This window comes from Schistocerca piceifrons, chromosome 3 (genome assembly GCF_021461385.2).
Source record: "Schistocerca piceifrons isolate TAMUIC-IGC-003096 chromosome 3, iqSchPice1.1, whole genome shotgun sequence".
NCBI lineage: Eukaryota > Metazoa > Arthropoda > Insecta > Orthoptera > Acrididae > Schistocerca > Schistocerca piceifrons.
This window is the reverse complement of record NC_060140.1, coordinates 958,083,186-958,097,468: the sequence shown is the minus strand read 5'-3', so window position 1 is coordinate 958,097,468 and position 14,283 is coordinate 958,083,186. Positions and strand designations below refer to the sequence as shown.

Sequence of the window (14,283 nt, the reverse complement as noted above, 5' to 3'; positions counted from 1 at the left end):
AAGATTAAGGAAAGGCAAACCTACGTTTCTAGCATTTGTAGACTTAGAGAAAGCTTTTGATAATGTTGACTGGAATACTCTCTTTCAAATTCTAAAGGTGGCAGGGGTAAAATACAGGGAGCGAAAGGCTATTCACAATTTGTACAGAAACCAGATGGCAGTTATAAAAGTCGAGGGGCGTGAAATGGAAGCAGTGGTTCGGAAGGGTGTGAGACAGGGTTGTAGCCTATCCCCGATGCTATTCAATCTGTATATTGAGCAAGCAGTAAAGGAAACAAAAGAAAAGTTCGGAGTAGGTATTAAAATCCATGGAGAAGAAATAAAAACTTTGAGGTTCGCCGATGACATTGTAATTCTGTCAGAGACAGCAAAGGACTTGAAAGAGCAGTTGAACGGAATGGATGGTGTCTTGAAGGGAGGATATAAGATGAACGTCAACAAAAGCAAAACGAGGATAATGGAATGTAGTCGAATTAAGTCGGGTGATGTTGAGGGTATTAGATTAGGAAATGAGACACTTAAAGTAGTAAAGGAGTTTTGCTATTTGGGGAGCAAAATAACTGATGATGGTCGAAGTAGAGAAGATATAAAATGTAGACTGGCAATGGCAAGGAAAGCGTTTCTGAAGAAGAGAAATTTGTTTACATCGAGTATAGATTTAAGTGTCAGGAAGTCATTTCTGAAAGTATTTGTATGGAGTGTAGCAATGTATGGAAGTGAAACATGGATGGTAAATAGTTTGGACAAGAAGAGAATAGAAGCTTTCGAAATGTGGTGCTACAGAAGAATGCTGAAGATTAGATGGGTAGATCACATAACTAATGAGGAGGTACTGAATAGGATTGGGGAGAAGAGAAGTTTGTGGCACAACTTGACCAGAAGAAGGGATCGGTTGGTAGGACATTTTCTGAGGCATCAAGGGATCACCAATTTAGTATTGGAGGGCAGCGTGGAGGGTAAAAATCGTAGGGGGAGACCAAGAGATGAATACACTAAGCAGATTCAGAAGGATGTAGGTTGCAGTAGGTACTGGGAGATGAAGAAGCTTGCACAGGATAGGGTAGCATGGAGAGCTGCATCAAACCAGTCTCAGGACTGAAGACCACAACAGCAACAAATCACAATCAAAAATCCTACCACAAACGGACCTCAGAGATAAAGGTCTATATTTTTGTGCGTCTGTTCCACAACCCTTCTTGAAAACGGGAATAACCTGAGCTTGTTTTCAATGATCAGAAACGCTTCGCTCCTGCAGAGAACTGCGGCACACAACTGCTAGAAGAGAAGCGTACTGCGTGTAGAATCGAACTGGCATCCCGTCAGGTACAGTGGCCTCTCCTCTGTTGAGTGATTTCTGTTGGCTTTCTATCGCGAGGTCAGCTATTTAGATGTCAGCCATTTGACAATTTAAAGGAGGACCTGCAGTGTGATCTCACTGTGTGAAATAATTTTGCAAAAATATGTTTAGTACATTCCGTTTCTGTGTCGTCCTCTGTTTCAGTGCCATTATGCTCACGGTGTTTGGACAGATAGTTTCGATCCGATTAGTGATTTAACGTAAGAGCAGAACATCTTAGGATTTTCTGTCAAGCTGGCAGATACAGTATTATTTTAGTATTCGTAGAACGCTTCAGGCGTAGCGCTCCTTACGCTGATGACGGCGTCGTTTAAGTTTTGTTTGTGAGGCTTTGGCTACGTTTAAATATACAGTGAAGCTCTCTTTGTTTCCGTAGCAGTTTCCAAACACGGTCGTTGAACCACGGAAGGTCTTTTCCGTCCCTCACAATTTTTCTCGGAATATACTCGTCTAAAGCGTATTGTACGATGCTGTTGAACTTTGTTCGTTGGTGCTCAAAATTGTCTGTGCTGGAGATGAAATCTTCGTGATGACCTGTCAGGTAATCTGAGATCTGCCTTTTTTTGTCGCTGTAGCTAATCAGCAAAATCATCCTGCCTTTCTTTGTATTGTAATTTAGAGCCCGCATTCAGCAATGCTGTAATGGCCTTATCATCACTGATTTCCTGTTCTACACTGATTCGAAAACATCGGGTCCGTTTTTCACGAGCAGGTTTAAGATCTTATCTTCATCAGTCGGTTCTCCAATTGACTGCTCAAGATAATTTTTGGATAAGGCACTTAAAGCAATGTCACAAGGGTCTCATTTCCTGCCACATGTCCTAATTACTTGAGTTTCCCAGTCTATAACTGGTAAGTTAAAATATACAAGTAAAACTATAACACGACCAGGAAATTTACGTGAAATATTCAAGTTTCTCCTGAACTGTTCCGCCACTACTGCTGCTCAGGCAAGGGTTATACAAAAACACCCGAAGACCATGTTTGATCCACATTTAACACTTATCTCCACCCAAATTATTTCGCATTCTGAATCAGTACAAATCTCTCTCGTATTTTTTATTGCTATAAGCTCTCCTCCACCACCACTGTTCACCCCATCTTTCCGATAAACATTCCAGTCGGAGATTAGAATTTCACTGCTGTAAACCTCTAGTTTTTGCGAACCAGAAATGGTTCAAATGGTTCTGTGCGCTATGGGACTTAACATCTGTGGTCATCAGTCCCCTAGAACTTAGAACTACTTAAGCCTAACTAACCTAAGGACATGACACACATCCATGTCCGAGACAGGATTCGAACCTGCGACCGTAGCGGTCACGCGGTTCCAAACCGAAGTGCCTAGAACCGCACAGCCACACCGGCCGACTTTTGCGAAATGTCCCTAATACAGTGTAGGCGTTGTTACCGCTCGTAAGCGAGACTAGTTGAGGAACCTCTTCGTAGACGCTCCTGCTGTTAACTAATACGATCTTAACGTTTTCTTTATCCGATCTGTTAAGACGAATGCTAGCCTGTCTGGACTCATAAGGCATCATATCGGGGCTGTGGAGGGATTTCTCTGTCTTACAAACCCTGTATGTGCACACCACAATTACTCCCCTACGCTAGTAATTGTTTTCTGCGTAAAGTGCACTCCTCACCTACTAAGGGAGATCCTACATTTCTCCACCAAGAAGCGGAGGTCGAGAAATCCCCATCCGACATCGTAACGGAATGTTTGCTGATTCTATGAGTAAAGCATGTTATCCTCGAAGAACTTCTTTGTTTTCCAGCTTAGAATATGTTCCAGGATCCTGTAACAGACGGACGTTGGCGATATTGGCCTATAATTCTGGTGATGGGGAAAAAGGACCGGTTAAAACCGATACCTGTATATTAGTTGTGAATAACCGGTGCTTTTCAATATTTGTTCGGTCTAGGCTATAACATGCTCCTTTTTTCATTTTTTACTAATAACTGGGTAAAAAAACGGCATATCAATTGGCCATAGCAACAGAGCTGCTTAAAAAAAAAAGCGAGTAGTGTTTATTCGCAAAATTTTCATTGCTTTGAAAGACTGGATTATTATAGAAACTGAGGAAAGCGAACGATGTTGTTATAGTAACAACTCTGACAAAAACAAGCAACATACGAATCGGTATAGGACCGCTGAGAAAACGCTGCATGTGTCGCTGTGTGCCGTAGCCTATGAGACGGTACGGGTGTTCGTTGAATGTACAAGACGTGTGCCTACCTGGTCTAGACGATAGTTTTTCGCTGCCACCCTCGAACATCGGTTGTATTTCAGAACGACATTTCCCTAGTTTGGAAGTATTTTACGAAGTGCGGTAGCAATGATGATGATGACGTCTCATACTCCGAGGAGCTTAGGGGACGATGCGGGAGACCCGCATCGCCATACTAGACAAGGTCTTAGCGGAGGTGGTTTGCCATTGCCTTCCTCCGACCGTAATGGGGATGGATGATATAATAATAATGTTCTGTGACGAGGGCCTCCCGTCGGGTAGACCGTTCGCCTGGTGCAAGTCTTCCGATTTGACGCCACTTCGGCGACTTGCGCGTCGATGTGTACGAAATTATGATGATGAGGACGACACAACACACAGTCCCTGAGCGGAGAAAATCCCCGACCCATCCGGGACCCCGTGCGCGGGAAGCGAGAACGCTACCTGAAGACCACGAACTGCGGACGGTAGCAACGAAGCGTTTGTTTTAAAAGATTAAAAACTGGAGGGGGAGCATCAGACCTGCGACATAATACACTGAAGAGCGAAAGAAACTGGTACACCTGCCTAATATAGTGTGGGACCCTCGCGAACACGCAGACGTCCCGCAACACAACGTGGCATGGACTCGACTAATGTCTGAAGTAGTGCTGGAGGGAGTTGATACCATGAATCCTCCAGTGCTGACTCGTAAATTGGTAACAGTACGAGGGGGTCGAGATCTCTTCGGAACAGCACGTTGCAAGGCATCTCAGATATGAACGATAATGTTCATGCCTGGGGAGTTTGATGCCCAGCGGAAGTGTTTAAAGTCAGAAGAGTGTTCCTGGAGCCAATCTGTAGCGATTCTGGACGTGCGGGGTGTCGCATTCTCCTGCTGGAATTGCCCAAGTCCATCGGAATGCGCAATGGACCTGAATGGATGCACCTGATTAGGCAGGATGCTTACGTACGTGTCAGCTGCCAGAGTCGTATCTAAACGTATCAGGGGTCCCATATCACTCCAACTGCATACGGTCTTCACCATTACAGAGCCTCCAACAGCTTAAACAGTCACCTGCTGACATGCAGGGTCTGTGGATTCATGAGATTGTCTCCATACCCGTACAGGTCCATCCACTCGATACAATTTGAAAAGAGATTGTTCGACAAGGCAAGACGTTTCCTGTCACCAACAGTCCAATGTCGGTATTGGCGGGCCCAGGCAAGGCGTAAAGCTTTGTGTCGTGCAGTCATCAAGGGTACACGAGCGGGCCTTTGGCTCCGAAAGCCCATATCATATCGATGGTGTTTCGTTGAATGGTTTGCGCGCTGACACTTGTTGACGGCCCAGCATTGAAATCTGCAGCGATTTGCGGAAAGGTTGCACTTCTGTCACGTTGAACGATTCTCTTCAGTCGTCGTTGGCCCCGTTCATGCAGGATCTTTTTCCAGCCTCAGCGATGTCGGAGATTTGATATTTTACCGGATTCCTGATATTCACGGTACACTCGTGAAACGGTCGTACGGGAAAACCGCAACTTCATCGCTACCTCGGATATGCTGTATCCCATCGCTCGTGCGCCGACTGCAACACCACGTTCAAACTCACTTAAATGTTGATAACTTGCCGTTGTAACTGCGACAGACATTTGTTGTCTCATATAGGCGTTGCCGACAGCAGCACCGTCTTCTGCCTGTTTACATATCTCTGTATTTGAATATCAGTTACTTTGGCGCTTCAGTGTAATTCTGTATGTCATACCTACTGTTCTTTTTGGGTTCCGTTCCTCAGTTTGTAAGAATGGAACCCTTATAGGGTGGCTCTGTTGTCTGTGTGCTTGTCTATCGGTCTCTCCGACTGTTAACAATCCTTTTTCTCAGGAATAGGTTGGCGTATCAAGTTGAAATTTACGTCACATAGTGAGCTCTATGGTGCCTTGACAGTGTAACAATTTGAAGCTTGTAAGTCACATCAGTCGAAAGATATAGCCATTAATGTCATTTATTTTGATATTCGGAAACTAATTCAACAAAACCTGTAGGCTGCTTCTCCATTCATGTAGAATCATGATATTTGGCAAGAAGCAAAGTTTCACAGTACACTTAACAAAAAAAATCAGGGAATTGTGAATTAATAATTATATCACAAGAAAAATTTTTTGTCCTTTTTTATCATATTGTCTGTCTGCCCATTCGTCTTTTAAGACCCTTTTTTTCTCAGCAGCGGCTAAAAGTATTAAGGCGAAATTTATGACACATAGTAAGGTCTTACTATGGTCTCTTGACACTATAATAAACATTAGCAACTAAATCAATACAATCAAAAGATACGGTGTTTCATGCGACGTATTTTGATACTCGCAAACTCATCAAAATCTAGAAGGCACTTCCTGTTGGCCTAGAATCATGAAAATGGGCAAGAAACAAGGTTTCACTGTACAAATACAGGAAAAAATTGGAAAACTGTTAATTTGTAATTTTATCTCACGAAAAAATAATTCTTATGATTTGTTGTCCACCATCGAACTCGAAATTAAGACATACACGAATGACTTGGAATGCGTGGGACCGATATATTGCCAGTGTTAATGTCGATAATAGGCAAACTGTATGGATGAATTGTCTATATATACAATTAAGTTTATTATTATAATTATTATATTTGTGAACACCGAGTATAAATTTAAGTGTCAGTAAGTCTTTTCTGAAAGTATTTGTTTAGAGTGTAGCCATGTATGGGTGTGAAACATGGATGATAAACACTTTAGACAAGAAGAGAATAGGAGCTTTTGGAATGTGGTGCTACAGAGGAATGCTGAAGATTAGATGGGCAGATCACGTAACTAATGCGGAGGTACTGCATAGAACTGGGGAGAAGAGGAATTTGTGGTACAATCTGACTAGAAGAAGGGATTGGTTGGTAGGAGACATCCCGAGGCTTAAAAGGATCACCAGTTTAGTGTTGGAGGGAAGCGTGGAGGGTAAAAATCGTAGAAGGAGACCAGGATACGAATACACTAAGCAGGTTCAGAAGGATGTAGGTTGCACTAGATAGTGGGAGACAAAGAGAGTTGCACGGGGTCGAGCAGCATGGAGAGCTGCAACAAACCAGTCTCTGCACTGAAGACCCCAACAACGACATAATTAAGTTTGTTCGAAACCCACAGTGCCTGAGTCCTACTCCCAATTTTTTTTTAAATGAGACTGACCTGTGGGCTTATAGAGCCGCACGGGACTATTCTCTGCGCTAGCGAGTCACGATAATTATGAGCTAGGAAAGGAGCTAATCCGGTGACGTGTTCAAAGCAAATTGGAACTGAAATTCGTCAGCACCTGTCACCTTGATACCGTTAAGTAATTTTAATTATGCTTATCCATTACGCATATTTTAGAACCGTGACTGTATATTGAATGTAAATAAGTTATACAAAACTGCAACCAGCCCCTTTTTTGAATAATTGTGTTTTATTTCAAGGACCGGTTTTCGAACCTTTTCAGGTTCATCTTCAGATGGTTTCAGGAAGTTACATCATTATTGCTAGCATAATTATGGGTGCTGGCTCTATGACAAAAAGATGGGACACACTTAAATGTATCGCCACGACTATAGCTTATCTGTCGATATGGATGTCAATTTAGTTTTTTACTTACTTCGACAGTATAGGCGGCTTTTTTCGGTTAGTGTCCATCTGTCTACCTCCATTCTGATGTCCAGTTGTTGTATCACTACACACTTATTAACATAGTTTGTGTGAAAGTGTGTGTAGTGGAATTGTGTGGAAGTGTGTGTAGTGATACAACAACTGGACATCAAAATGGAGGCAGACTGATGGACGCTCATCATCATGATGAGTGTTCTGCCTAAAGCCAGGTTTCCACATGGTAGTTCTCCGGGTTGTCCGGTCTTATGCCATCCTCTTCAGGTCTGCATAATTTCCTCTTCCCTATATGTCGTCTATCACCTTGTATCTCCTTCTTCCTCTCAGTCTTCTCCCACAAACCAATCCTTCCAAAGCATCTGCTAGCAAGCACTCTCTTCTCAGTGAATGTCCCAACCAGTTCTTTTTCCTTTTCTTACAACCTTCAGCAGACATCTTCTCTCATCAACCCTTTCCAATACTCTTTCATTACTCACTCTGTCCATCCAGCTTATTCTCTCCATTCTCCTCCACATCCACATCTCAAATTCTTCTAACCTTTTTTCATCCTCTCGTCTCAGTGTCCATGTTTCTGCCCCATATAGTGTTACACTCCAGACAAAATATTTGCCAAGCCTTTTCCTTAGTCCTTTATCTAATTTGCCACATAAGAGTCTCCTCTTTCTGTTGAATGCCTCCTTCGCTATGGCAATTCGACATTTCACCTCCTGGTGACATCTCAATTATTCAGTTATTGTGCTTCCGAGATATTTAAATTCACTTACTTGGCTAATGGTAGATTGTCCTATTTTAATGTTGGACAGTCTGCGTCTTGCACTGATGACATTACTCTTTGTCTTTGCTGTGTTTATTTGCATCCCACATTCCGCACAAGCTTCATTCAGATCTTTCAGCATGTTATTCACTGCCCGCTCACTTTCTGCCACTAATACCATGTCATCACCAAATCTTATACATTCAATTCTCTTTCCACCAACACATATTCCTCTTTTCCCATCTAAACGTTTCGCAATAATCTCTTCAAGGTATACGTTATACAACAGTGGGGAAAGGCAACAACCTTGTCTAACACCTCGTCCAATGCTGCTTCCTTCTGACATTTCATTTCCAACCCTTATCCTTACTTTCTAGTGTAAATATAGATTCTGTATCAGTCGTCTCTCTTTCCAATCTACTCCTTTCCTCTTCAAGATATCCATCAGCTTGTTCCACTGAACTCTGTCAAAAGCCTTTTCTAAATCTATAAAAACAGCAAAGATTTCTCTACCCTTTTCCATATATCTTTCCCCTATAGTTCTTAGCCGGCCAATAGCATCTCTTGTTCCTTTTCCTCTTCAAATCCGAACTGCTCCTCTGCAATCCCTCTATCCAGCTTGCCATATAACCTTCTATTCAACACTCTCAGCAAGACTTTACCTGCATGCGAAATTAGACTGATGGTCCAGTGCTCTTCACATTTTTTAGTATTTCTCATTTTCTCTTCATAAATGTAGCAGCGAAGTCCTAAGGCCATTCCCCTTTGTCATATATCTCGTTACAGAGGTATACGATTTCTTTTCTTGTCTTGTTTCTCAGACACTAACCGAAAAAAGCCGCCTATACTGTCTCAGTAAGTAAAAAGTAAATTTAATCCATATCGACAGATAATTCCAATCCCAAAGAAAGCAGGCGTTGACAGATGTGAAAACTACCGAACTATCAGTTTAATAAGTCACGGCTGCAAAATACTAACGCGAATTCTTAACAGACGAATGGAAAAACTGGTAGAAGCTGACCTCGGTGAAGATCAGTTTGGATTCCGTAGAAATATGGGAACTCGTGAGGCAATACTGACTCTACGACTTATTTTAGAAGCTAGATTAAGAAAAGACAAACCTACGTTTTTAGCGTTTGTAGACTTAGAGAAAGCTTTTGACAATGTTGACTGGAATACTCTCTTTCAAATTCTGAAGGTGGCAGGGATAAAAGACAGGGAGCGAAAGGCTATTTACAGTTTGTATAGAAACCAGATGGCAGTTATAAGAGCCGAGGGACATGAAAGGGAAGCAGTAGTTGGGAAGGGAGTGAGACAGGGTTGTAGCCTCTCCCCAATGTTGTTCAATCTGTATATTGAGCAACCAGTAAAGGAAACAAAAGAAAAATTCGGAGTAGGTATTAAAATCCATGGAGATGAAATAAAAACTTTAAGGTTCGCCGATGACATTGTATTTCTGTCAGAGACAGCAAAGGACTTGGAAGAGCAGTTGAACGGAATGGACAGTGTCTTGAAAGGAGGATATAAGATGAACACGAACAAAAGCAAAACGAGGAGAATGGAATGTAGTCGAATTAAGTCGGGTGATGCTGAGGGAATTAGATTAGGAAATGAGACACTTAAAGTAGTAAAGGAGTTTTGCTATTTGGGGAGCAAAATAACTGATGATGGTCGAAGTAGAGAGGATATAAAATGTAGACTGGCAATGGGAAGGAAAGCGTTTCTGAAGAAGAGAAATTTGTTAACATCAAGTATAGATTCAAGTGTCAGGAAGTCGTTTCTGAAAGTATTTGTGTGGAGTGTAGCCATGTATGGAAGTGAAATAGAAGCTTTCGAAATGTGGTGCTACAGAAGAATGCTGAAGATTAAATGGGTAGATCACATAACTAATGACGAGGTATTGAATAGAACTGGGGAGAAGAGAAGTTTGTGGCACAACTTGACTAGAAGAAGGGATCGCTTGGTAGGACATATTCCGAGGCATCAAGGGATCACCATCTTAATATTGGAGGGCAGCGTGGAGAGTAAAAATCGTAGAGGGAGGCCAATAGATAAATACACCAAGCAGATTCAGAAGGATGTTGGTTGCAGTAGGTACTGGGAGATGAAGAAGCTTGCACAGGATGGAGCGCTGCATCAAACCAGTCTCAGGACTGAAGACCACAACAACAACAACAATTATATCACAAGAAATGTTTTTTGTCTTTTGCTATCAGATTGTCTGTCTGCCATTCGTCTTTTAAGCCCTTTTTTTCTCAGGAACGGCTAAAAGTATAAGTCGAAATTTATGACACATATTAAGGTCTGTCTATGGTCCCTTGGCAGTATAATAAACGTTAGCCTTTAAGTCAATACAGTCAAAAGATACGGCCTTTCATGCGACTTATTTTGATACTCGCAAACTCATCAAAGTCTAGAAGGCACTTCCTGTTGGCCTAGAATCATGAAGTCGGACAAGAAGGAAGGTTTCACTGTACAAGTACAGTAAAAAATTGGAAAACTGTTAATTTGTAATTTTATCTCACGAGAAAATAATTCTTATCATTTGTTATCCAACATCGAACTCGAAATTAAGACATGCACGAAAGACGTGGAATACGTGGGACCGATATATTGCCAGTATTAATGTCGACAGCAGGCAAAAATTGTCGAGATTGTCGGTTCCCGGCATGGATGAATTGTCTAGATACATAATTAAGTTTATTGTTACTATTATTATACTTGTTAATGTCGAGTATGAAATTGAGTGTCAGGAAGTCTTTTCTGAAAGTATCTTTATGGAGTGTAGCCATGTATGGGTGTGAAACATGGATCATAAACCCTTTAGACAAGAAGAAAATAGAAGCTCTTGGAATGTGGTGCTACAGGAGAATGCTGAAGATTAGATGGGTAGATCACGTAAATAATGAAGAGGTACTGAACAGAATAGGGGAGAAGAGGAATTTGTGGCGCAACTTGACTAGAAGAAGGGATCGGTTGGGAGGACACGTTCTGCAGCATCAAGGGATCACGAATGTAGTACTGGAGGGCAGCGTGGAGGGTAAAAATCGTAGAGGGAGACCAAGAGATGAATATACTAAGCAGATAGAGAAGGTGTAGGCTGCAGTACGTACTGGGAGATGAAGAGGCTTGCACAGGACAGAGTAGCATGGAGAGCTGCATCAAACCAGTCTCAGGACTGAAGACCACAACAACATCGACAGATAAGCTATAGTCATGGCGATACATTTAAGTGTGTTCCATCATAGAGCATTATGCTAGCAATAATGATGTAACTTCCTGAAACCAATTGAAGATGAACCTGAAAAAGTTCGAAAAGCGTTTCATGGAATAAAACATAATTATTCAGAAAAGTGACTGGTTGCAGTTTTGTAATTTTAATTGTTTTTCAATGTCTCCTCTACTTTTGTGTGGTGGTGGAGGTAGGGGTAGATGGATAGGGGGAGGGGAGGGTGTTCGTGACCTCTATGACATCCCCGTCGCATCGGATCCGCGCCTGTCGATAATCGATCAAACGCTTTCCCCTGCTGGGGGCGGCGGCGGCGGCAGCTGCGCTCCCGGCGACAGGAAGCGCAGTGGGGGCGCATCGGCGGCGGGCAGCGGCCGCTCCGACCGAAATAGCAGCAGCGGCAGAGCCAAGCTGTGGCGCAGGGCGGGCCGCGTGACGTCACGGCTGGTGCAGCGCGGCGCGCCGCCGCCCGGCCAGTCTGGCGCGCGCCGGCCCCGCGGCAGCAGCACCAGCAGCAGCGGATCAGCAGACAGCGGCAGCAGACAGCAGACAGCGGCTGCAGCATGGCGCTGTTCGCGGCGCGGGTTCCCAGGTGAGAGGCCGGAAGCCCCGCACCCCGCACCCCGCCCTGCTATTGATCGGCGGCGGCAGCAGCAGCGCCCACGTGCCCGGCGCCCCCTGGCCTAGCGGCGAGAGCAACAGGCGAGCCAACCCCGGCGCCGCTGCTTCCGTTCGAGGACGGCGCCGCGATTCGCCGGTAGTCGCGCCGGCAACCGGCCTCGCGAGTGCTGTAATTGAGTGCTAAACGTGCCAAACGATCCAATTTGCTCCCAGTTTAGAGGACGCTCCCTTCCCGAACCGTCTGCAAATGCGCGTCTCGGCGTATACTGTTCACTGTACCGCGTGACAAGTGCCTATTTATATTTTATGGAGTGTGGGGTGCAAAACACGACGATCTCAAACTGGTGCATATATTGGCCAATTAGCGCGCCTGTGCAGATGCGTGTGCGTACTCACTCGCCAGTTTACAAGTCACAAGTAGCGCCTCAAGTGTCGAGACTACGTATTCAGAATTCGTGGTTCCATTCGAGTTCGATGCTAACACCTTTTTCTACCTTTCACCAACTGCGACATAATCGCGTATACAAACAGTGATCCAATATTGTAAAATGCTTTTTTATTCCAGTCTCTGATCACAATATCTCTTCTTTAGACGATGAGCAGCCTCAGATCTTTTTTACACCGTGTCCTAAAGTGTTACGGCCATAATGGCATCGTCAAAACATATAATCAGCACAGCATCGTCACATAAATCTAAAATAAGGTGTAGACTAGGCCACATCGCCCACATAGTGATAATTGCAACTAGCCAGTTGCAATAATCCCTATGTGGACGATGTGGCATAGTCTACACCTTATTTTAGATTTATGTGACGATGCTGTGCTTATTATATTTATGTGTTTTGGCGATGCCATTATGGCCATATTACTTTAGGACATGGTGTAAAAAAGGTCTGAGGATGGTCATTACGGACCGAAACCGGTCATCGTCTAAAGAACTGATATTGTGATCAGAGACTGGAATAAAAAAGCATCTTTTTCTACCGTTTACCACCATGTCCATCTCTAGAAGCGCTTTGTGCATGTGAGCAATACCAAGGCGCATTACGGGTTCCACATTACAAGTACCCGCTAAAGTTACTTGACAGAGTAACTAAAAGACCCAGTAGGACGAATGCTAGTAAAATACTGTGCTGGGCTCCACAGTCCCAATAAATTTGAAGAAGGACGTTATTCCACTAAGCTGTGTTTAAAATTGTTTTATTTGCATTACAAGTTTCGGGTACTGCCCATTCGCAAGCAGCAGATGTTGATACATCGTCCTCGGTTGATCAAAAAATCACGTCCAATGCGTATTTGTGCACAGCAGGGTCTCCAAAGGCCCTCATGTTGTAATGTTTACTACAAATCACTCTACACACACTTGTGCGCACAAATATGCATGGCACCTGATTTTTTGACGAAACGAAGACGATATCTCCTCGTCTGTTGCTGTAGATGCTTTTTGAGAATGGTCAGTTCTCGAAACTAGTGGTGCAGATAAAATAATGTGAAACGCAGACTGTTGGAATAATGTTCTTCTTGAAAAGAATAACATTTGCTTGACGCCCGGTTTGGTTTCTTTTATTATTATTTGTAGTAGTGAACAAAAATGAGTATAATAGCTCTTTGTCTGTCCGTCTAGTCTGAGCCTAACTGCTTGTACGTCGTTGCGTGAGTTACGTTTTAAATAGTATGTAATAATTTTCAAACGATATGTCAATATGCGAACACAGCGTGTTCATTGCAGTCAACGTTCGTTTAAGTCATTACTTGTCCTGAAGCCCGTTTCAAATTAAAATCAAATGCAGCTATCGAAGGGCGCGCTAAATCGATTGTTACCAATAATGGCGAAAGAAAAATGTTTGTTTTATTGTAAGTGGATCACATCATTTTAAAATAGCGCTATATAATGATTTGTTACTGACAGACGTCCGTGGGTGAATGAGTAGGCCTAGTCAATGAGTAATTAAAAACTGTCGGCTTCCTTGCGGTTAGCAATGAATGCGAGAACAACCGTCTAACAATCGCCAAAAAATGCCCATTATGGCTTAGTCAAAGATAATCTGCCAGACAACAATTTTTTGGCCACATGTAAGTGTTATGCGATGGAATGAAACAAAACACGGTCGGAAGTATTTGTGCGATGACTATTTCCAAGCTTTACACTGCAACGGGGCAAGTATTTGTTAATACTGGCGCCCCCCCCCCCCCCCCCCCAAATGTGTAATGACCTGGCTGTGGTAAACTGTGTAGTTAATTACACTCACCGACTTCGACCCACTGAATAAAGATAACGTGTATCAACTTTCTGAAACTAATTGTGTCCTCTCCTCGGGCATCGTCCGGTCACGACCTTCGACATCTTTTTGGCACATTGCAGTGAGTCAAGTAGAATAGAGAGCGCCAATGTTGCTCTTGTCTTTACACGTTTCTTATCCCTTGTTAGCCCGCCCAGATACGTACGTAACTTA

The 14,283-nt window shown here is 43.2% G+C and overlaps 1 protein-coding gene across 1 annotated transcript in view; it reads left to right on the top strand.

Annotated features, from left to right (window-relative positions):
* Positions 1-11,738: 11,738 nt before the first annotated feature.
* The window catches only part of LOC124787722, a 195,591-nt gene continuing 193,046 nt past the window's right edge, over positions 11,739-14,283 (top strand). The window contains exon 1 of the mRNA XM_047254567.1: positions 11,739-11,801. Within this exon, the coding sequence (XP_047110523.1) occupies positions 11,773-11,801 (29 nt within the window). The 5' untranslated portion in view covers positions 11,739-11,772. The remainder of the gene's footprint in view (positions 11,802-14,283) is intronic.